Genomic DNA, 22,812 nt, shown 5'->3' on the forward strand with positions numbered 1-22,812 from the left:
TTTTTCTACAAAAAAATGGAGAAACTGAAATACACTTACAGTGTACCGTGACAAATTATCGCGCGATAATTTATTTATCAGACAATTTTAGAATAACGTTGTGCGCGAGCGTATAAATCCCGAGACCAAGTTCCAAAACTCCCGGCGTCGTTCCTCTCTCGTACGTTCCACCGTAAAAGGATTAAAAAGAGCAAGTTCCCGCGGAAGTTTCGGTCCCATTGAATTCCATCCAGCGTTCTCGAGGCGCAAAAAAGTCCAAGCTCCCCGGCTATGGAACGAAAATACAATAATTCGTTAACTCGAGGGGAGGGAAAGTTCAAGTCGCGAGCCCTCGCTCTCCCCCATCTTGGTAATTTGTTGAAGACGCGACTCATTGTTGTCGAGCCACCAGGGAAATGTTGCGGGTACAGTCTCAGACGCCGTTATATTTCTCTCGTTTACAGAAACAATACAGCTAAACGGGCGTTGCGCACATCGGCGTCGACGTGATATTACAAACCCTGATTTATATCGTTCGTTCACGCCGCTTGTCGCCGTGGCAGTGTTGCACGCACCCACGCCATCGATGTGTAGGTACGCTGCGTTCTCTCCTCTCTTAGCCGTTTACATTCGCTGCTCGGAAAGCCGGTAGTTCGGATCATTATGACGTAATAAACGTCCTTAGCACGTCGCGTGTGTCACTCGTGTCTCTCGTGTCACAATGCACGAGGCACACGAGACTTCTCCTCGCTTTGAAACACTGTACAACGATACGTGGGTCTTGCTCTGTCTCTTCGTACTTTTACTTTCGTTACTTTGTCTCTTTGACGTTTTCATGTTCGTTCGTTCGTTTATTTCAGATTTCCGGTCCAATTTGTGAATTTTTCAATTTCATCGCGCGAGTATGGGATATTGGTGTTTAGTTACCTATTTCCACGAGTTTATTTTTTGAGGGATGACGATCGGTTTTTGTATTTTAGACACGAGTCTTTGAAATTGGTCCAATTTGTAAATTAATATAAGTAATGACAGAATTTAAGAGTTGATATTATATGTAATGCTTCTGAAATATTTACACGTAGGCTGCTTTAATTGTTTTAATTGACAAACTTTTATATATATATATATAATTATAACTCATATATACTTAATTTATAAAGGAAAAAAGTTATAAATTTTTCGTCTTGTTGAATTTTCAAATAACACGATTTATAGAGATTGGTGTTACTCAAATCACGAGATAAGTTTGAAACATTGTAACTCAAGCACTCGAAAAAAAGGAAACGATCCAAATTAATGCGACTGAATCGATACGGATTTATTAAAAATCAACCAAAATTCATCAAATCAACGACGAAGAATTGAACGGAAGTCGCGCGACCGCATAGATTGGAAAATATCATCAAAACGTTTATCGATTTAACTTTTTTTTTTTCTTGGTGAAAAATTCCTCAGCGAAAATTTTGTTTAGACAAAAAAATTCCGTATAATAGACGGGACGAGAAATTAAAAAATTCCAATTTATTATGACAAAGGAAAAGTTGAACAGAGAAATTTATCAGTCGACAAAAATGCCCAGAAAATTTGCATCGGCACCCTTGTTAAAAACTATATCATCCCGGTAAATGTCACCAAACACGGACCTTCCGTCTAATATAAAATATTCCTCCAAGTTACGACCTCTGTTAGATGGATTTATTATAAAAGATATTGGATCTATAGATATCTTTTTCATTCCTCCTCTCTTTTCATATTCAATCTTCTTTCGCCCTTGCCACAATATCTCTTGGAAACCGATAACGATAACTGAGTTTACAGCCGAATAAACTTATATATTACGCGCAGAAATAGTGATTTTAATTTCGATAAATACTTGAGAAGAAAAGAAAAAAGGAAAGAAAAAGAAATATGGCGTGTCTCTTTTTAAGTTTGACGTATGAACAAGACCGATCTATTCTATCTCCGTGCAATATCGACGATCGTTGTGAAGTGAGGCACAGTTTGTATAATGCAATGGCCAATCGCAGAACTCTGTATTCCCGCAATATCCTTTTATGGAAAGATTCTGTTCCCTGTCGAGGGCCAGGAATATATGTACAATAGTATACGTCTTAGGTTGAAGAACGGACGACATTCTACCTCGAAAGCGTATCCAATAAGTAACATCTTCAAAGAGTGGCCAGTTTGATAAAAAATTTATTTATTTTTGAACGTTGAATTTGTAGTACACTTGTCGTGAAAAAATTGAAGAAAATATTATTAATTTATAAGAAAATATTATCGATATATAAAACTTAGTAACGAGTAGCCAACTTGTTCACTTTTTTCACACTAGCGTGATGAATCTTGAAAAATTAAAAAACATGAGAAATATGAATATATATTGTTATAGAATTTATTTGGAGCATGGAAAGATTGAAAGATATAAAAATGTTTGAATCTTTTTGACAGAAGACACGTACTTTTTCAAAGAATTGAAGATTAAATGAATTATTCTTTGTGCAAAGGTATACACACGATCATGATTCGTCGTGAATAATGTTATTATGTCAATCCAATAAATTATTCGTCATAGAGTTTATTTCTGTTGGAACAACGACGTTTCAGTTGTTCGTAGAAGAGCTCTTAAGGAAAAAAATTATTTCGACGACAAAGTCGGTTAATTGATTTTCATTAATTTATGCTTGCAGCTGGGTTTCTTCACGTATTACACAGTGGCAATGGGAGAGGTTAATCCTTCAGGGCCGGTACCGATCGACAGCGTTTTCATTTACAGGCCGGACAAACGTCTAGAGCTCTGGAGGTTTGCGTTTTATATGTTCCTTCATGCTGGGTAAGTTGCATAATTCAGATTTTCAAAAATAAAATAGTCCCCCTTTCCCTCTCTGTATTTAAAAGCATGTTTATCGATCGTCGAAATATTAAAACGATAGAACGATATTTTAATGAAACATCTGCAACCGTATCCCGTATTTTTATACTTAAAGAAGAAACAGGATTCCACTCTTTTTTTTTTTTTTTTTTTTTTCTTTTTTTATTGCAATCGTTGTTGTTCGAAATAGAATTTTTATTTCAATTAAAAGTTGAACTTTGTTTCGAATTATTTTTTAACAAGCTGTCTGGAATACTTTTCGAATTCACGACGAAATATCCATGAACACGTTCCATTTTTCATACTTTTCCAACACTGTGTTACGCCAGAAGTTGGCAATTATTTGTTTCTTTTTTTTTTTTAATAAACGTCAGTTAAAGCGCGTACCTAAATGCACGTGTTATCGTTCATCAATCTTAATAAGTCGACGTTAATCGGTATTCTTTGTATCGATTAAAAAGCTGTGTATATTACTTGCCCGACAATAAAAAAAAAAAAAAAAGAAAATGAAATGATAAAATTACTGGCGACGTAATATACGATCGAGTTTCATTAGTGTCGGGCTTCATTGCCTGACGCTACTGTTTTTTAATATTTTGGGGGATATTCGTTACGTTACCGGCTGCGAAATGAAATTTTCGCGACGATTACTGCGAAAATGCGGAAATTGAAATTCACGACGCATTTGTCAAAAACGTTCGGGGAAATTTGCGCTTCGGGGAGGGATTGATTAAATCGTTGACTACGTTTCTTTGACATATGAAACCTTTGTGCTGAGTAAACTCGTTATTTATTTGCTAATTCTGTTATACACGCGCTCGTACAAATGCAGCTGTTAGTGTCGCGCTATTTTCGTCAAGTGATTTCAAAACAGAGTAACGTATTATTAATCGTGGGTGAATAATTGAAATTGAAATGGAGTATTAAATATCAAGTATCAAACAACAATAAAAAAATAAATGTGAAACGTAATATCTAATAGAAAAAAACTAGTCCTAAGTCTCAACTTGTCGATAATAATTTATCGAAATTTTTCAATGAATTTATCTGTAATGTCCTCTAATTCTCAGTCTAGAAGCAATATTAACAAAGAAAGAAAGTTATGTTTATGAAACTTCGGTTATTCATTCGTAACTCAAAAAAAAAAAAAATATATATATATATACAGTAAATTGATTTTAAATAATATTAATTCATTTAAAAATATAAACCAGCAATTTTGGACATGATTCAATACAACAAGGGAAACGTATCTCTTTCCCATTTTGAATAACTAATCCTCTACTCGATTTCTCTGGCAAGGTCTACATTAATTTATTTGTGATGTTTCGCCATAGTCTTCGTAAAATTTGTACGCCACTAAAATAAAGTTCTTGAGAAAAAGATAGAAAAAAAATACACTTGATACAACGATTACATACGTATAGTGGAACGTTCGTACGACAAATTTAGCAGAAAAAAAGGAGGAACGTTTGGAATTCAGATGACGCGCCGCGGCAAGAAAAGTGTCACGTGTGACAAATTGGACATTTTACCGGCCACTTTTCTCGATTGGCCGCCCTTCACCGTGAATACGCCCGATGCAATTCTCGCGTTAATCCTTGACGCTAATTTCCATCCCCTTTCCACCGACGGCGAATCACGTTGCAATCTCTCATCGGCCCGACACGAATCGAATTCAACCATCGTTCCGCCAGTCGAACGGAATTACGTAAATGTCCCCGGCACGCGCCTGCTTCCACAATCGAAAACACGCTACCCTCCGCATTTCCCTCTATTTTTTCAAAGGACAATCTCCCCGCCCCCGTCTCTCTTTCTACCCTCTTGCTTTCCTACGTCTTGTGCCCCGAGTCAAGATCCTCCGTGACCGTTTTTCTCTTCCGACCTTTCCAACAAAATTCCAGCAAAAAGTCTCTGGGATCTCTTGTTAATGTTTTTGCTTTGTAACGCGGTGGTGAAGAATTTTAATTCTTCCTCGTCGGTGTGTAAAGGGTGAAAGCACTGTTACTTTTTTTTTTTCGCAGAAGATACAACAGCGATACCTCGTGTGATTTACATACAGTTTACCACACGATGTTCATTAAATATGCATAACTTAACTATAGCTGCAGGAAATGTTTATTCACGAGCCATTTGTATTATAATACGTAATACTCGTCTAAATGAAACTTCAACCTCCCCCCATCCTTCTTTCCTGCGTCCTCCTTTGCTTGCTTCAGGATATTTTCCAAACCGTTTCAAATGCATTTATACTTGTAATACAAATTTCTTTCCCCGGGGTGAAGTTCAGAGGTGATGTTTTAACTCTTCCTCGGTTGTCAAAAGATAAACAACTCTCTGCGATTCGTCTGCGCCGCAACGTCCATCACGAATATGCGTAATTTAAACACGCATGTTTACAGTTTGCGAAATTTGTAATTACAGTATCTAAGCGATGCTTGCTTCGGTCTAAACGAAATTTCAATCCCATCTGCGGATAGAAACAACTTTGCACGCGCCTCCCTCTCTCTCTCTCTCTCTCTCTCTCTCTCTCTCTCTCTCTCTCTCTCNTTTTTTTCTTTAATTTAAAGTAGTTCTAAGTTTCGCTCTGTTAAACGTAGTTAAACGAAATAAATGACATTCTGCCTACATAAGAATAGATGATAAGTAATAAAATGATATTCAAAAGAAATGATAAAATTCCTAATAATAATATTTCTAATATTTTTAAAATACATAATATGTATATTATAAGTGGATAAGTAGATAATTTTTACAAGATCAAATAAATTTTGGAAATTATGTTTGAAATCTTTAGGGATTGTCGCTCAGCTCTGTTCACAATTGAAGACTCTTTCCCAAGTTTGGGTAAAAATATTGCGATCTTTAGATAATTTATTTTAGTTGTTAGTATTCGACTTTTTTTCTCTATTATTAAATATTGTTCTCGACCTTTTAAATTACAAATATCATTTATAGATATTATCATTGAAATTAATGTCTTCAATTTTATTACTCATCACTGGATTTTTATGCATTTTTATATTTCTATGATTATAATTGAGAAAAATGAAACCTAAATACTTCGGATATTTTATCGTACTTTCTTTCTGCATATTCAAAAGTAGAAAAATACATAAAATGCACACGACACATGAAAATATAAAATTTCCAAAACACGATGTTCGTTGTCACATTTAAACAAATCTCCGCCTACGTTACATGTTTTTTTATTATTTTCACAAATATTTGATAATATAACAACGAAATAAACGAAAAAAATACATTCTGCCTACATAAAAATAGATGACAAGTAATAAAATGATATTTAAAAGAAATGACAAAATTCCTAATAATAATATTTCTAATATTATTGAAATACATAATTTGTATATTATAAGTGATAAGTAGATAATTTTTACAAGATCAGACAACGTCTCCCTGTTAAAAAGTCACTCGTCACTTTCCAAGAAAGAAAAATCGTGCAAGAAAAGCGTCGATCAGCTCGGGCTGAAAGAAAAAAGGCGAACGGGAAGTGCGAGTTTTATCGAGTAAGTTTGCAGCAAGTTGCGATTGTATGCACGCTTTGAAAAAAAAAGAGCGTGAAATCAAACTCGTTGAAGTGGGAATACGTATCACGTTGGTCGAGAGTTCAGATAGAAACACACGGACGAGAAGTTTCGAGTAGAAATGTGTGAGCGCGGAAGTTTCGAGGGCCGATTCGAAGCCGCGATAATATCCGGAAAATAAAATGAAGTGTAATTAAGTAGCGGAAGGTGTGTATACGTGTGATACGCTGCGCGGGTACGCTTGTCAGGAGTTTCCAACGAAGAAAAACTTGCAATTCCTTTCGACGACAGGAATTGTTGTACGAATTCCGCGAAACATTAACGAACTTCGATAAGAAATCTTTTTATCATAAGTGCTGTACTAGCAATTGTACTGAATACAAAGTATGAACGTTACGATTCGAAAATTAGGAGTATTCTCAAGTTTTCACATCTCGTGTAAAATCTTTATCTGTCTCTAGCAAAATTGAATGTATTACATATTTATAATAATTTCATTTAAAAGCAGATTTTATCAAGTGTCAGATTGTACACATACAATCTGCATAAGCATAGAATTAAGTATTGTATATACGTTATTAAATAACAGCTTGTGTTTCTCTTATTTGCTTTTATTATAGCATGACTCTTTTTAGTATGTTCTTTGAACGCTAGCTCATACTATTTTATTGTGTCTGATTTTTCTTTTCAATTTTTCTCTATAATACAGAGTCAGTATTGAAAGTCTGGAAATGGAACATATCTCTTGTAACTGATACTCTAACGTAAACATCTCTCAATAATATTAGAGGCATAAGTAATTTTTCTCTTTTTCTGATACTGTACAAAATTTTATTTTATTTAAAAATTGATACTAGTTTTAATTTATAATATAATTTAACAATAAGCGCACTAAATGTCAATATATTTAACTGGAATATAGGTATCCCTAATACAATATTGATAAATAATGAGATACCATGTATAATAATGTACAAGATACTAATATTTTATGGTTAATAGAAACTTGCAATTAGATTTCACTGAAATCTTTCAATTTTACTAAAATCGTGTAAAATCACATTGGAAATGTTTGAATAATTCTATAATCTCTATTGAAAACTTTATAAAAGCATGTAACATTGTTTGAAAATTTTAAAAAAATTAGTTAGTATTGAAACAAGCTTATCGATTAAAAGTACATTTTTGCGGAAGATTAGACTAAAGAAATTTCACAAATATCTGTTCGTTACATATACGGTGGTAACATGAAAAGATAGCGCGGTAAGTTATCGAACATTCCCTTATCTCTGTCCTTTGCCCGATTCTTCTCCTCTTTTCGAAGTGTTATCAAACGCCTTCTCGTTATTAATGCGAAAAGCGTCCCGTGATTTTCAAGACGTTTTTTATTACTCCGAACGATTTTATAGTGGTCCACGCTCCTGGAATATCTAATGTACGTAATACTCCATTGAAGTATATTTTATATGCACACGATCAGTTCTATGTTAAAGAAACACGCTTTACTTGTGCTTTCTGTATGCTTCCTTGAAACGTTTCATCACTATCATTCAGATTTCATTGCAAATTGCAGAAACCATAAATGATAAAAATCTGTTCTTCTCGTGTTTCGATGAATTTTACTATTTTAATTCTTCTGCTTTTCGCGAGTTTACCTGACCAGAAATTCTGATAGATTCGAATGGACATGTTATTTCAATAAATATCATCAGGCACGTTAATCGACGTTAGTATTATCAAGGCTAACTAATCTTGAAATATTTTGAAATATTCAGCATAATTTCGCACCTATAATTTTATTACTTTTGGACGATTGTCCGCGGAATCTTAATTTTCAAACGTATGCAACATACGCGTAAACAATACGAGCAACTAGTCATCTTGAGCGAAAAGAAGATGAAGCGACGCGTGCCACGCCAGAACAAATCTCGCGGCCGGCTCGTGTTCCGGAAGTAATCTCGTTCGCCCGCCGCAAAGTTTCAGGCCCGAAGCGAGTTTCCAAGGGAGTAGTAAAATCTTTAAACATGCGCGATCTCCAACTCGAACAATGCCTTTCAAAGCTGTCCTCTCGAAATATGTTGGACATTTCGAGCGAGTCAACGCGCTACGAAGAAAAAAAAGAAAAAAAGAAAGAAAAAAGAAAAACCGAAACTCCCTGTTGTGAAAATCCACGCGTCTCACCGTTTGGTTTGTTATTAATGCGAAAAAGTGTCTGGTGCCTTTCAGCGGCGCGTATCTTCTCCGGCTGTTTCGCGACCTGCGACGTTTCGAGATACGAGCGTTCGCGATGGCGACGCTCGTGAGAAAACGTTGAAGCGGAGAAAAATCGAGACAATCGTGGTAATTGCAGGAAGTGAACGCGGCTTGGATCAGACAATGGTATCGCGGAGTTCGCGAAAATACGAGAACAAGTATCGTTTCCGTGCCACGTTCGCGTACAGAGGCGATTTCGCGATCCTTACCTAAGAGATACGTGAAAGTTTTTCGACGTTTCTGTTGAATCTGTTTCGCCGGTGATGATAGAATTTCAGGTGGAACCCGGGATCACGTATCGAGTTATGATTAGGCAGAGGATGTTTTGTATTTCGTGCTATCGTTATGTAAAATATTATAAAAAAAAAACACTCAATCTCTAGATATTTTATATGCTTTTGTACGTCCATCTATAATATTTCTATTCACATCTGCATCTTACAATTATAACTTGTTGAATTATAATCATAAGAAGCAGTAGTAAGAACGTACTGCGTACTTGGTGAATGCCCCGGGAGCATGTATACTTTGGTTTGCATAAAGTAGAATCACGGGGAACGTTCCAGGAGCAAGAGATAGTAATAACAATAAAATTTCTATAATTATTCACATACGTACGTATGTACATACGATTTCTATATCTATATTTTATAAACTGTATATTTTGTAATTGCATTGCCTGTGTTTATCACGTCTCGTTGCATCGTTTCTAGATGCCATCGAGCAATCTGATTACGATTTATTTTATTTTCATCCGTCGTCCAAATAAGAAATTCGATCGATCGAAATTCTATCTTCTACGTCTGTTCACGTCTCATCGTACAGTTTTTTCGTTAATTTTCATTTTATCACCCAAGATGAGACTAATGAGACCAACAACTCACTAGAAAGAAAGTTACAACGCAAGATCATCCTGGTAATATAAAACTGGAATATAATCTCACAAAGTTGTAGGTACGTTTATCGGTCGGTATTCCTCTTATAAAAATGCAACCGCGTTCGTCGCAAGAAGCCTCTACGCGAATGTAGACGTTGACGAATGAATAAATTCGCTCGGAAAAATTCATTTCGCGGAAGGGTGTCCCCTGGTACCATGGTGCACCCTCCTATTCTCGATGATCACCGGGGATGGTGACTTCCGTACGGATGGTGAATTGGAAGAGGACGGTCGTGCTGAGGAGGATAACATCGGCTCGATTTAAATAACGGCGTCCATCTTGCTAGTCCGTCGGATCCTTCGTCACTGGCGCCCTCTTCCCCAATGCCTCGTCGACATTATGCATGCCAGACGAGCGAAACCATTATACGAAACTCGTCTAATGTCGTATAAATGCAGAAAAGGAGGCCCGGTGGTCCTTAATACTTTCGATCCTGTAGGCGCTTCGATGTCCTTGCGTCGGGACGCGTCACGCAAAAGCGAGAAACTTTTTATACTTGGCCCTTCTGACGTGCGGAATTTTCACGCGGCAACTTTTGGACGAAGATCGAAACATATGCCTCGGGGAATAATTAGAAAATATATAAAATAATATTATTATAATAATTAAAAAATATGCCCTTTCGGCGAACCGGACGTAATGTAAGACAAAGTACAAAAATATGAGACACCTATACCCTCTATTTTTGTCAGTTTTGGTTCTGTCCTAATCAGTTATATGAATTCGCATAAACGTGTAAGTTACTCGTTGCTTTCGAAGCAAGCCACGTATTGTCAGAAGAGCTGCCAATTTCCTAATTAACAAACGAAGAGCTCCCCTCGACGTCGATCGCGACAGGGACGCGACAGTGTATGCACGATATTTCGAAGAGAAATTAGCCAAGTGGGCTGAATAGAAACATTTCGCAGAAGTTGCCGATCTCGGGTTCGAGCGATAATTGCGATATAGAATCGAAATCGAAATTGTTTGACGCGACAAGATGGAAAAGTGAAGGACGAGCAGTGCATCGGCTCGTTATATAGGAATAACGGGCGGAACGCTGAGACATCAGCCTCGACAAACTCGGCCACGGTTCGACGATAAGTAAGAAGTTTTCGGAGGGGCGTAATTAACTACGGGGCCAAGTAGTTAAATCGGCTGACGACATTGCGACTGCGGGAACATTAGAGTCAACTTGCTGAAACTTCACCTTCCGCCTTTATCCCTGTCCTTGCTCCGCGGTAGCGAGCTTGCATTGAAATCGGTTTCGCTCGATAATCCTTTCAATCGTTCCTCGCGATCTCCTTTGTCGCGCCAGCTCGGCCTTTTATACCGATTCTCCAGTTGATTCGATCACCGGCGAATAATCGTATCGCGCGGAATAAAATGTACGAGGACGAGGTTATGGGTACTTGAACGGAGAATCGAACCAAACGGGGCTGGCTTTTCAGCTTTGGGGAAAAACGTGGAAAATACGTTCTGTCGCTCTCGTCTCGAAATAATCCCGTAAAAAATTATTTACACGCGTGAGAAACGTCACTTTTCCATTTCAAATTTACCGTTTATACGTTATTCGACTCAATGATTAAGCGGGTGAAAATTCGGAAATCGTCGAAGCATCTTAATACGAGAAATTGCGTTCGAGACTTTATTTGTTGATTACCGACGTTCTATCTGCTCGCCGCGCAAATCGTAGATAAGAGGCCAGATAATGGAACCCGCTCTTTGCAGAAAAAATCGTAGATTAAATATTAAAGCTACTTACTAAAATCCGCAAGGGAGTATCAAAGCGCGCTCTATGAAATTTCCGTAAGGATTAATGTCTCCTTCTGTTCGCAAAGGCCGTGAAATTAAAAAAAAAAAAAGAAAATGAAAGAAAAGAAAGTAAAATGCAAAGACATTACACGCTTCGCCCGTGAAACGCTAATTATAAAAAGAAACTTCGAGTCTTTCTTTTTTTTTCTTTCGTAGAACCGAGGAGCGGTCGCAACAAATGAACAGTCACTTATAAATTACTTTTCTAATTAATCATTCCGTTTCTGTAATTACTGTTGTTTCGAGTGCTCGGTAGTCGCGGAGAGGAAGACACAATTTCCTTAATGGTATACAGCGAGTGCTCACTTTATCGTGAACAATTTAGACCGCGATACCTCGATGTACCAAACAACCCGAGCGAACGAATAGTCGACCGAAGAGAAAATACGGAGCGATTTATCGACCCGAATGTCGTCGAAGACAGTCGTTCTGAAAAATTAAAGAAAATTAAAGATCTCTCTGGTATCTAATTTGCGGCTGCGAGACAAGATAGTTCGATCTCAGAGAGGCAAAAGTTGAAAGATTGTTAAAATTGCCCGTGGATATTCTGCCAACTTGGACTTGAAGTAAAATTATCTTTCGATTACAGATTTTGCAAAATATCCAAAGTGTAGCGCTCGTTGCGAGAGTGAATCTTTCGTTAAAACGCAAAGAGCGCAAGGATGGTCGTATCGAAAACGATACCGTATCGATCGATTTCCTTGGAATTTCGAGTTTGCGTTTCGCCGCGTCCCTTTCATCCGCGTCCCTTCGAAAATCGGATGGCTCTCGTAATTGGCTCTCGCGTGAAATTCAGCATGCATTTTAACGACGAAATTATTCGAGTCACGACACACGCGAGTCGTTTCTCGACATAGAAGGAAGGGGAAGAATCCAGGGGGAAGTTGAACGAGCGTATGAGGGACGGGGGTAGCGGTTTCAGTTAATTGGATAGCAATTAGACGAATTCCCCGGCATTGTCTTAGTGGACGAATTACACCGGATTGTCAGGCTTTCAGTTCAGCTGAAGGATGATCCTGCCCGATCGAAATTTCTATCTGGCGAATACGAATGACGGATGGCGGTCTTTCCTTCCGTCGCAAAGAGAGGGTATCTATCCTCTTGTCTTATCGTTTCCAACCCCCCTCCCTCCCTCCCTTCCTCCCTCCTTCTCTTCTAGCTGCCCTAGACGCAGCCAAGAGAGCCTTGCAACTTCCTTTTTGCATGCTCCATTTCGTGGATTGCGTACTTTCGACGAATTGATGCCTACGTATCTTTCCATTCGTCCCTCTCTCTCTCTCTCTCTCTCTCTCTCTCTCTCTCTCTCTCTCTCTCTCTGCATTTGCGGAATTGTTCCATATAGTTGGAAACGCCAACGTTTTTACCGCAAACGTTCTTGAAACGGTCTTGAACCCGCGGAGAAGTTACGATATTAGAGAACGGTGAAAAATTTGTGGGACATCGCCCTTGACGTTTCGTTTCTCCTAGTTATTTTCGCTTCTGGGGGACCATGTTCGTTGTAGAGCGTCGAAGATTAATATACACGGAGTTTCGCGATAATTCTCGCGAATCGTTTCAAAGTTATTCAAACGTCGTTATTCAAAACAGTGCTTCATCGAGCGCAACTCCAATTTAGCAACATTTCGCAAAGAAGTTTTTTTTAACGTTAATAAACGTACCAACGGCCCGGGACAAATGGCCTGGTATAAAAATTCGATCTAAAAATTCTGCATTCTTCTTTCGTTCGACTGCTCTTGTTAAAAGAAGGAAAAATGAAAGAAATCTAATTTTACCGGAAAGTTATTTTGTACATTGTTTCCTGTATAAAATTTACAATTGCCGAATAGGTACGTTTAGCGTTAACTAGATATATATATAATACATATTGCCAGAAATTTTCTGGACACTTACGACATAAATGTTCGTAAGAAAATCACAAAAATGTTCTGACACATTGTCAAACAAAATTTCGATTATTTTTTCTCCAAACATGCATCACTCGTTACGAATTGCTTCTTCTTCAATGCTGATCGACGAATTTAAATTTCGAAATTTCACGTGCACCAGTCTAATAGTCTAATTGCCAATCGATTAATTACACGCTCGAGAATGATACCCAACGTCTTAAAAATATTTCGTAAGAACGGAATACAGTTGCCTCTCCTCCCTCCCCTGACCTCGAAGAAATTTCCTACGACAGAGGAATTCGAGAACAGCCAGCGTCGACTGCAGCCTGGTCTGCGAGTCGAGTCGAGTCGACTAAAACGTGAGCCTATTAAGCGCACGATTTGCATCCTCGACGAAGTCTGAAGCGTCTCGTCGTCGTCGTCGTCGTCGTCGTCGTCGTCGTCGTCGCGCGTCTAGTTTCGCAACGCGGTCGACGCACCCGAAGAATGCGATCGAGCGTGCTTGGAAACAAGTTCACGGGCATCGTTGCCCCGTCGTTTTCTCGTCTCGCTTCGTGGCGACGTGTGCCACGTTCGCCGATCGAAGTGAACCGAACCGAGGCGATTAGATCGCCGCGAAACCGCCCGCTCGAATTCCAACGGTTCTCCGCGAACGCGCTCGTCGAGTGGAATAAGAAAGGAGGGAAACCGACCGGCTTTTAACGGAAGAAAATCGGTCTGATTGAAATATCAACGCGGCACCAGGAGAAAGTGGGACCCCGTTCCAAGTTTCACGAAAGAACTCGCCGTGACAAAGGGGAAGGGTGAGTGGGGAAAGGCGAAGGGGTTTATCATATCACCGTTAAAATTGACGAAACTTGTTCGACTTGAACTTACTTCCTTACTTTCGGATTTGACGTAGGTATTACACATCATTTTAAGCCGTGTAATGGAGTTTTTTCTTTTTTTTGTTTTTTTCTTTTTTGGAAAAAGGGATGGTTTTGATATAATGTCACTTATGCATTATATACAATGTGTTATTAGTTATATTGCTCGTATCATCGCGTACTATTAGATAATTGAGAGAAAACTGTTATTTTATAATTTTATAGTTTACACTATTACAACGTACTGTTTTGTAATTTTATTTCATCACTTAGTTTGAATTCATTTCACTTTCTATGTGCGACATGCCAAAATACTGTCGACGATGAGAATAACTGTCGATGGTACCGATATTAGAAAATCAACAGTTTCTACTGCCTCAATTTTTAATCGTGTTTAAACGAGCCAAAAAATATTGCCAAGAAAATCACGATAAGAACTTGTACTTCACACATTATATTTTCCACAAGTACGTAATAATTTCGACAGCCAACATTTTTCTTTTTTTTTTTTTTTTACGCTACAAAAATTACACGTCGTTTCGTTGCAGTTAGTTGTCGAAAATTCGGGACAAGTTAAAAAAAAAAAAACAAATTGTAACGAATCGAGAAATTGAACATGAAAAACGAAACGGAGACTAGACGAAACGCGAGTGTTATCCAGTAGGAGCGTTTCCACGCTGCCAAGCGGAGCAGATAAGCTCGATCATCTTGCCCTCTCGCGAAGGAAAACTTTCCAACGCGTTGTGCCAAGATAAAATTCATAATTGCTTTAATTTCATCGTGCGCCGTTATCGTTGCGATAGTCATGGCCGAATTTTCCAGAGAGAATCGCCGATCCTATCTTTCCTTCGACTCCACTTGCGCTTTTATCTTGCTCCCCTTTTAACTTGCGCTCGCAAGTCGTCTCTTGAACAATGAACAATTTTAATTCGCCCCTTTAACATCTCGTGCGTCGTTTTGTCGTGAATCAAGATGGCCGTCTGTCTCGCTTAACGAGAGTTACGAATTAATAATCACCTCTGATTGTCCACTAACACCTGTAGCGAATAAAGCTGCCAAGGTGGTGAATCTTTGATTAATTTGGATCTGATAAATTTCGAGTGGTACGTTGGAGATTTTTTTTTTTTTTTTTCTTCTTTAAACAAGTAACGCTGCTTTCTCAATCTTTTTTGCGTAGATTATTATTATTGACTGCTACTTGAAATTGTTCAGAAATGATTAATTATTAACGACAATTCTCACGCCTATTTATTTTATTTCGTTAAAATGCTTATTTAACTTTTGACTTAATTTAAGCTACTCCTTATTCTATCCAATAATTTAATTTCATTTACTTCGCGCGAAATGCAGAAATAGAGAAATTATTTCATTCATTTCGAGCAAAACCAGATCAACATTTCCTCTTGATTAATCTTGCCGCGTGTACTTGCTCGTTTAAGTAAAAAGCGAATCAGTAAAAAAAATTGAACGTCGTCGAAAACGAAAAAAAATGCTTCCTTTCCGCAATTTCTCTCTCTCTCTCTCTCTCTCTCTCTCTCTCTCTCTCTCTCTTTTCCTTCTTTTTAATTAATCTTTCATTCTGTTCGTTCGAATAAAAACTGGCTGCTGTCTCACGAGAGTATGTGCTTGAATTTCAGGTGGCTTCACCTGCTATTTAACCTAGGAGTACAGGTGGTCGTGGGACTTCCCCTGGAAATGGTTCACGGAAGTCTGAGGATTGCGGCAGTTTACATGGCTGGAGTTCTTGCCGGTAAGAGTAATCGCTATGCATTACAAATTGCTAAATTTTATTTATACGGGCAAACGCAATCTCTCGCTTTAACCTGGGACGCGTATCCACCGAAATAACAAGTCGCCGTACTGTTCATACAGACAGATTAAAAAGTGTTTGTAAATACGATAATTGCACTGTGTATTTAATAGATTTCACGGATTTCGCGACTCGTTCAGTTTATTCGGAGCTGTCAGATTTGCGATTATTAATCGGTTGTATAAATTCGGGGATTCGATAATACGTAAATTCGTTGTACGCTCGTTGTTAATTTGATAATATCGATCTAACGTGCCATTAGGTATACGTATTTCATATTTAACTCTGTAGAGGGAGTTTCTTTTTTTTAAGTGAATTTTTATTTACGAATATCGATTTTGTTCCTTATCGTGAATTAACGACTTGTTTTGTGCGACATTTCTCAAAATGAACGTTCAATTAAACGTCCAGTTCGCCGGAATTGATCACCTCGATACTTAATTTGAAACAGTCGACGAATCGAAATAGAATTTTTAATAAAGAAAAATGCAACTTCTCATAAAACATTTTTTGTTTTTTCCAAAAAAACAGAAGAGCCTATCTCAAACATAGAAATAAACCAACTTTCTACAAAATTGATTTTCCAGTTTCATTGTCCATACTTTCCAGCAGAATAAAAATACTTGTTTCTCCAGAGCTGTAGATACATCTTCGATGAAAGATATTTTCACAGGAGTTTGATCATACGAAAGATATTTTGCGACGAAAAAATCTCTCAAAAGAACTCTTAAAGTCAATTCCTTAATCACTGAAATTTTATTCATCTACTATTAAAGAATCAAAATTGTCAAATACAGGGTGAACCAAAAATCACTTCCTACTAAAAATAAATTGATTTTTTTATTAAAAAAAAAAAAAAAAGAGAAAAGAACACAAATTTGCAAACGCTCCAGCGGTCGACGTTTGAAAGAAATAACTTTGAAAGCATAATGAAAAGATCATGTTTGAGCTTGAATTTAATTTAAGATCGATAAAATTAATTTTTTCTTATATTTTGATGTTTTATTGAAAAATAGATGGAAAGAAACTTTTAGCCCATTCTGTATAATAATAATAATAATAATAATAATAATAATAATAATAATAATAATAATAATAATACCATTCTAAATCAACGACGGTATCACGTGCGTTAACGCAGAGATGATCGTAATTACGCGTCTACACATTAGAGAGAGCAAATACAACGAAAATAGTGTAACGAGATTGGCGAACGAGAAAGGTATAACGAAAGAAAAATAGAAAAGGGAGATAAAACGAACAAGCGAATGGGAAATAAAAGGAGGGAAACGAGAGAGAGAGAAAGAGAGAGAGAGAGAGAACGTTATCCGTTGTCAACAAAATGCGATTAAGCGAAAGCCTCCGGTCCAAGTGCATTTAACGGGGCATGGAAGCGAGGCTCGTCGATAGCTGCAACGCGTGATTATGCGCCGGCATGTAATGCAGTAATGCTACAGAATGCTCCTCGCAACAATATTCCTGAATTTAAATCACTCGGCGATTCTCACCCGCGTAAACGCCCCGGCGGTGCAGGCGCAGCTGCAACTGCCAGGGCCCGGCGACTCTATTTCTTCCCTGTAACGCAATTTGTCCCTCTTTCCATTTGCCGTGTTTCCGGATTTTCCAGAGCGTGGAACGTGTTTTTACTCTCTCCTTCTATTCCTCTCTTGATCGCCCCCTCTTCTCTCTCTCTCTCTCTCTCTCTCTCTCTCTCTCTCTCTCTTTCTCTCTCTGTCACCCTTCGCGAGCATGTTGCGTTCACCACCCCCTACTGTTTGTGTGTCCTTCCTGCATCCCTCCTCTCGCACGCTAGCAGAGAGAGAAAGAGAAAGAGAGAGAGAGAAGAGAGGCACGCGCGTGTCTCTCGCAGAATACGCGTGTACCAACGGTAACACGTATCAGGGTGAGGCAACGGGCGCACATTCGTGTAAACCTAATTGCCATTTGCATAAATTCGATTAGACTCAGATCCCGGGTTATTAGCAGTCATGAAAGTAAAACGTTGCAAAATAGGGCGCATGAATAATAAACTCCTCGCCCGGGAGATCCGAGATACGTCGGGGCACGACGTATAAAATGCGCGGAGGATCGTAACGTTCCTGACTTGTGAGCTCAACAGGGGGGAGGCGATATTAAAGCCGTGGTGACTCGAAATCACGAAAGGGAGAAATGGAAGAACCGGACAAGGGGTTTCGGGATTTTCTTCTTTTTTTCTTTTTTTTTTTTTTGAATTCCGAAGGGGCCGTGTAATTGGATAAAACGTACAATACGCTCGATGAAATTAGAAATTTTTCATTTGTTTCATTCTGATTAGATTTTTTTTTTAATAAAATAGAGTGAAACGTTACAATTGAGATTAGTGTTATAATTTACCAATTAATTTTACACTTATCGTTGAATCATTGGAAACTGTGATAATTATTGTTAAATTGATTAAGCTGGTCAAATCAATTAATTAATCGATTGATATTGTTGATATTGATAAGTTAATATCGTCGAATTAATTACTACAGTAAATACAATCGCGTAAGTTGTAATCTTGACAAACTCGAACACTCGAATGTAGTTCATCTATGTGATTTTGATCCATCGTTATGATCAAAATCATTTGATCACGAACCTGTAACAGATCCAACCACCGAGTATATCGATCTCGTGAAATCTCCAGTAACGTCTTTCCAAATTTAACAGCAACGACAATAATTTAAATGAAGTAAAATTTTCTACAGTATCAAAAAATTGCGTTACTCGCGTACCCTTATTATTTCACTCTCGTCTCTGCAGAAAATTTTTCACACTCATCTCTCTCTGTCCGTGAGCTTCCGTGAGGCTCCTTCAATTTCCCCGCGCTTCGATTTCCTTGAAATCAATCAGGACGGAAAAGATTGAATTTGTCATCATTGAATATAATTATTCGAAATGTTCACTTTGTCCCGATGCAGCAGCCTCGCTTAATCATGGGCTGGCGAGAAGGTTGCCACGGAATATTGAATCGCGTAATGAGAATAAAGCGGGCGCCCTTTCTCATCCGTCTTTTCTTGGCTGGTTCTCCCCCTCTGAAGTAGTTCACCCCTGCTGGCTTCCTCTCGAGCCTTCGTAGCTTTCCACGTGAACAGGAGGTGGCGACAGCTTGTCTGGGGCCACCGCGACAAGATTACTTCGTATGCATCGCGGTCGCGTCGATGTAATGCGATTGTAACTAAGCAAGTGCAACGGCACCTATCTCCTTCGCCACCTTCCTCGCTTCCTTCTTCCGCTTATTTTTCTTCATCACGTTCGATCAATTTGCACGTCATTTCGCCAGTCGTGCATTTGCAGATGAAATTCCATTGCTAACGTGGAGGATTGGCCACGTAGTGGACTTCAGTTACCGAAGAAAAGGACGATCATTGAAAGATATTTTATACAGAAATTGGAGAAAATGTAAATGCGACGAGCTTCTTGCATTTTCATGGATATTTTTTTCAGAATTTACCAGCGTTGAGAAATTTGAGAAATTGCCATGATAATGAGGGAACAACCTCTCTGTAAATCGGAGAAACAATTAAAAATCTACGACGGTGTATCATCATAGACCAAAACCACTGTATATGTGTTATTTGAAACTGAGTTGAAGCGAAAGATTACGTTTTCTTTTCTTTTTTCAATGAAATACGGTCAACAAACAACGTGTAAAACGTGGCGCTGCAAATCCTTCGAACGATATTGAACGATCCAAGATCGAACAAAGAAGAGAGAGAGAGAGAGAGTGGTTTGTGAAATTCTCAGAAAAGTGGGGGAGAAAAAGCGGCGTTTGAAAGAATAACTTCCAAGATAAACGGGGATCAATTTTCGCGTAATTTCATTCGCTCGTTCCACCATTCGCTGGTGCCTGGCGCTTTTCGAATCGGCGGTGAGACTTCGTGTCGTAGAATCACCGGCGCCGTGCCGATTGCGTGACACCGACAATTATACGACGGTATCTGCATGTCGCCGCGTATGCGTGATGCATTTTGCATGCGTAACGGGAAGACGGTATTCCCCCCGATGCTAGACGGCCGTCTGTCTAGCCTCTTCCCTTCCTCGAAACCCTTCAGCGTCTGTTATTTGCCTTCCAGCTCACCTTTTCGCCAATTTTCACCCTTTATACCGCTGTTCAACCACCATTTTCTTTTTTTTCTTTTTCCCCCTCCTCATCGCGCACCTTTTTTTCTCTTTTTCTTCTTTCGCTTTCGAGGTCTTTACGTGGTGTGCGGGTATCGAATGTAGAAAATATAGACGTGGTTTTAAGTGCGTGTCTTTTGGTTATTAGTTATTATTATTAATAATTAAGTTAAATTTATTTTGCATCGTTGTTCACTGCCATCTGTTTCAAAGGATATCGCGCCATTTTTTGGAATGAAGTCGCGTAAAGTGAAAATTAGAAGAAGGAAACTATGTGAGCGAGAGAATATTATGACGTTCCTTTTGTAACGAACCGAATACTGTGAAAATTGGGAAAAGGAAAAAATTTTTGAAAGGTACAAATTTGCAAGGGTATGCAAGAAAATTATAAACTTTGGTTTACAACGCGGAAAATCGATTGCTTCTTCTCTTTTTTCCCTTTCGTTCGCTTTTCTTTTTTTTTTTTTTTTTTTTTTTTTTTTGTTTGTTTAGAGAGAATCGTTGTACTCCATTTCTTTTTAAATATCGAATTTTCAGGCATTCGTTCGACCTGTGCCATTCTATTTGTTCTGTAATATTCTTTCTTTTTTCTTCTTTCAATTTACGCGCACTATTGTTCTTTATTCTGGTCGATACGCCCGCTGATTTGATCAATTTCTCTGTTTCCTTTTTTTTCTTTTTTTAATCTTTGTCATCGTTTCGCGTTAATTTCATCGAGATTTTTAATCTCCCCCGCAGTTTCGTCGTTTTTTTTTTCCATTTTCTTCTTCGTATTCGTTTTTACGGTTCTCCGCACGATGTGTGTAATACATGCTCATGAATTGCAAATATCGCCGGTAATATTTTAAAGCAGGGCCCGTTGAAATGTTACTTTGTTCCGTTTGTGCATACATAATTTTTTTTTTGAAAAAACCTTTATGATATTAACACACACGAGTAATGCAAAAAATAATTTTCACGTTTCCGCCCGATGGTTTTTGTTATTTCAAACAGGATACACGTTCGAACAATATATTTCTCGATCGATCGATATTGATTAATGTTACAGATGCCCGTTATTGTTTCGCTTCTCTTCAATATTGCTGTAATATGATTTCCTGTTCTGGTTATAGAGAACTCTCTTAATAAATCCTTGTCGATATAATTAAAAGATACATTTGAAATACGATAATTAAAAGTACATTTACTTTCGACGTGAAAGACAGTTGGCCTATTGAGTTCAATGAATTCCTAATCGTCTCAAGAATAAATTCTCTTTCGTTGAAATTGTTCATTTATAATCTTCTTCCGATCAATGTGTTTTTAAAACATGTAGAACACGTTGATCAAATCGACTTTCCGGAATGAGAGCGATGCAGAGGACGAAATGAATTTGTAAAAAAAATATTTTACAACGTCTCTATTTACATTCGTAAAAAAACACGAAGAATGATCTTGAAATTATTATCTTACGCAACGTAAAATACAAAACTAACATAAAAGTATTTTATACTTTATGTCGAATTTCAATTTAATTAAATTACACGCACATGTCTCTTGAACTTTTGCATATTTCAATTCAACTAACTCGTCTGGGACCAGAATTTTTGTCACGTTCTTACAAATTTCACGATTAATTTATTCAAGTCGCCTATGCAAAGTAAATAATTACTACGATAAAGGTATCTCGCAGGGATGAACGTGTTCACCCATGGGCTCTTAAATTTCGTTGACCGTAAGAAGAAAAAAAAAAAAAAAAAGAGAAAAAGAAAAAGAATTCAGTTTCTAAGGAACCTTATTTCGCTCGGAGGCTCTCGCAAAACGCGTTTCATACATAATACCAGTGGCAGTTGTATAGCAGCCTGCGAATCTCTGTGCTATTTTCTGCGATGGGGGAACGCGATCATCGATTTTCCATCGTACTTCGGATATTTGCTCATCAGGAAGCGTAAAATTGAAAATTCCAAGCAACGGGCGGTAACTCGCGCACCGGTGAAACCGGAGAAGAAAGTCCAACGTATCGACGAGTAGATTTTATTTTCTTTCTTCGGCTGCAACCGTAGCTGTGTTTTTCATCTTCCGTTCCGTGTGCTTCCTCACCGCTGTGTGCCGTGTGTTTGTTTAAAGAATGAGGAGGGATCGTCAATACACCACCGTATTCTTTTCTATCATACGCCCGTTTTATGTTTATCATCCGCCAGGCTGAGTGGAATTGCAAATTCTCGCGAGATCGCGTTCTCGTAAAATTCTGTTAAAATATTTCCCGCGTAAAGTTTCCCGATTAAAGAAAAAAAGACTGCAACTTTCTGCAACAACACCTCGAACAAACGAACAAACAGATCGGTGAAATCAAATTTTCACGTTTCGTGTTTCTTTAATGATTTTGATTTGGTAATCTAATTTCTGGTATTTGATATCGTGATGAAACCTAACCGGTGAAAAGAGAAGAAGAAAACCGGGAGAAAGAGAAGGAATATTGTCTATTTTTGAGAAACATAAGGAGAAATATGTTCAAAAATTATTTGTTTGAGACTTCGAGATTCCTCCACAGAGTTCAATATTATTTCTCGTTATAAATAATATCATTTGAATGAAGAACCAACGAACTCAGCGAAAACGGAAAATTGAATAACAAGGAGGGAGAAATAATAAAAAATTAAAAGCTTGTTTCCATAGAAAAACTGTCGATGAAAAAAACTAGCGAAACCAGTGTACAGTTAGTAGTACGACTGACACGACATTCC

At 38.0% G+C, this 22,812-nt stretch overlaps 1 protein-coding gene across 1 annotated transcript in view; it reads left to right on the plus strand.

Annotated features, from left to right (window-relative positions):
• Positions 1–22,812, plus strand: part of LOC122535865 (protein rhomboid-like) — a 163,352-nt gene that overhangs the window by 125,795 nt on the left and 14,745 nt on the right. Inside the window, exons 3-4 of the mRNA XM_043667744.1 lie at positions 2,670–2,812; positions 15,774–15,886. Coding sequence (XP_043523679.1) covers positions 2,670–2,812; positions 15,774–15,886 — 256 coding nt within the window. The remainder of the gene's footprint in view (positions 1–2,669; positions 2,813–15,773; positions 15,887–22,812) is intronic.

The sequence above is a fragment of the Frieseomelitta varia genome, unplaced genomic scaffold (assembly GCF_011392965.1).
Source record: "Frieseomelitta varia isolate USP_RPSP 00005682 unplaced genomic scaffold, Fvar_1.2 scaffold_780, whole genome shotgun sequence".
In the NCBI taxonomy this organism is placed as follows: domain Eukaryota; kingdom Metazoa; phylum Arthropoda; class Insecta; order Hymenoptera; family Apidae; genus Frieseomelitta; species Frieseomelitta varia.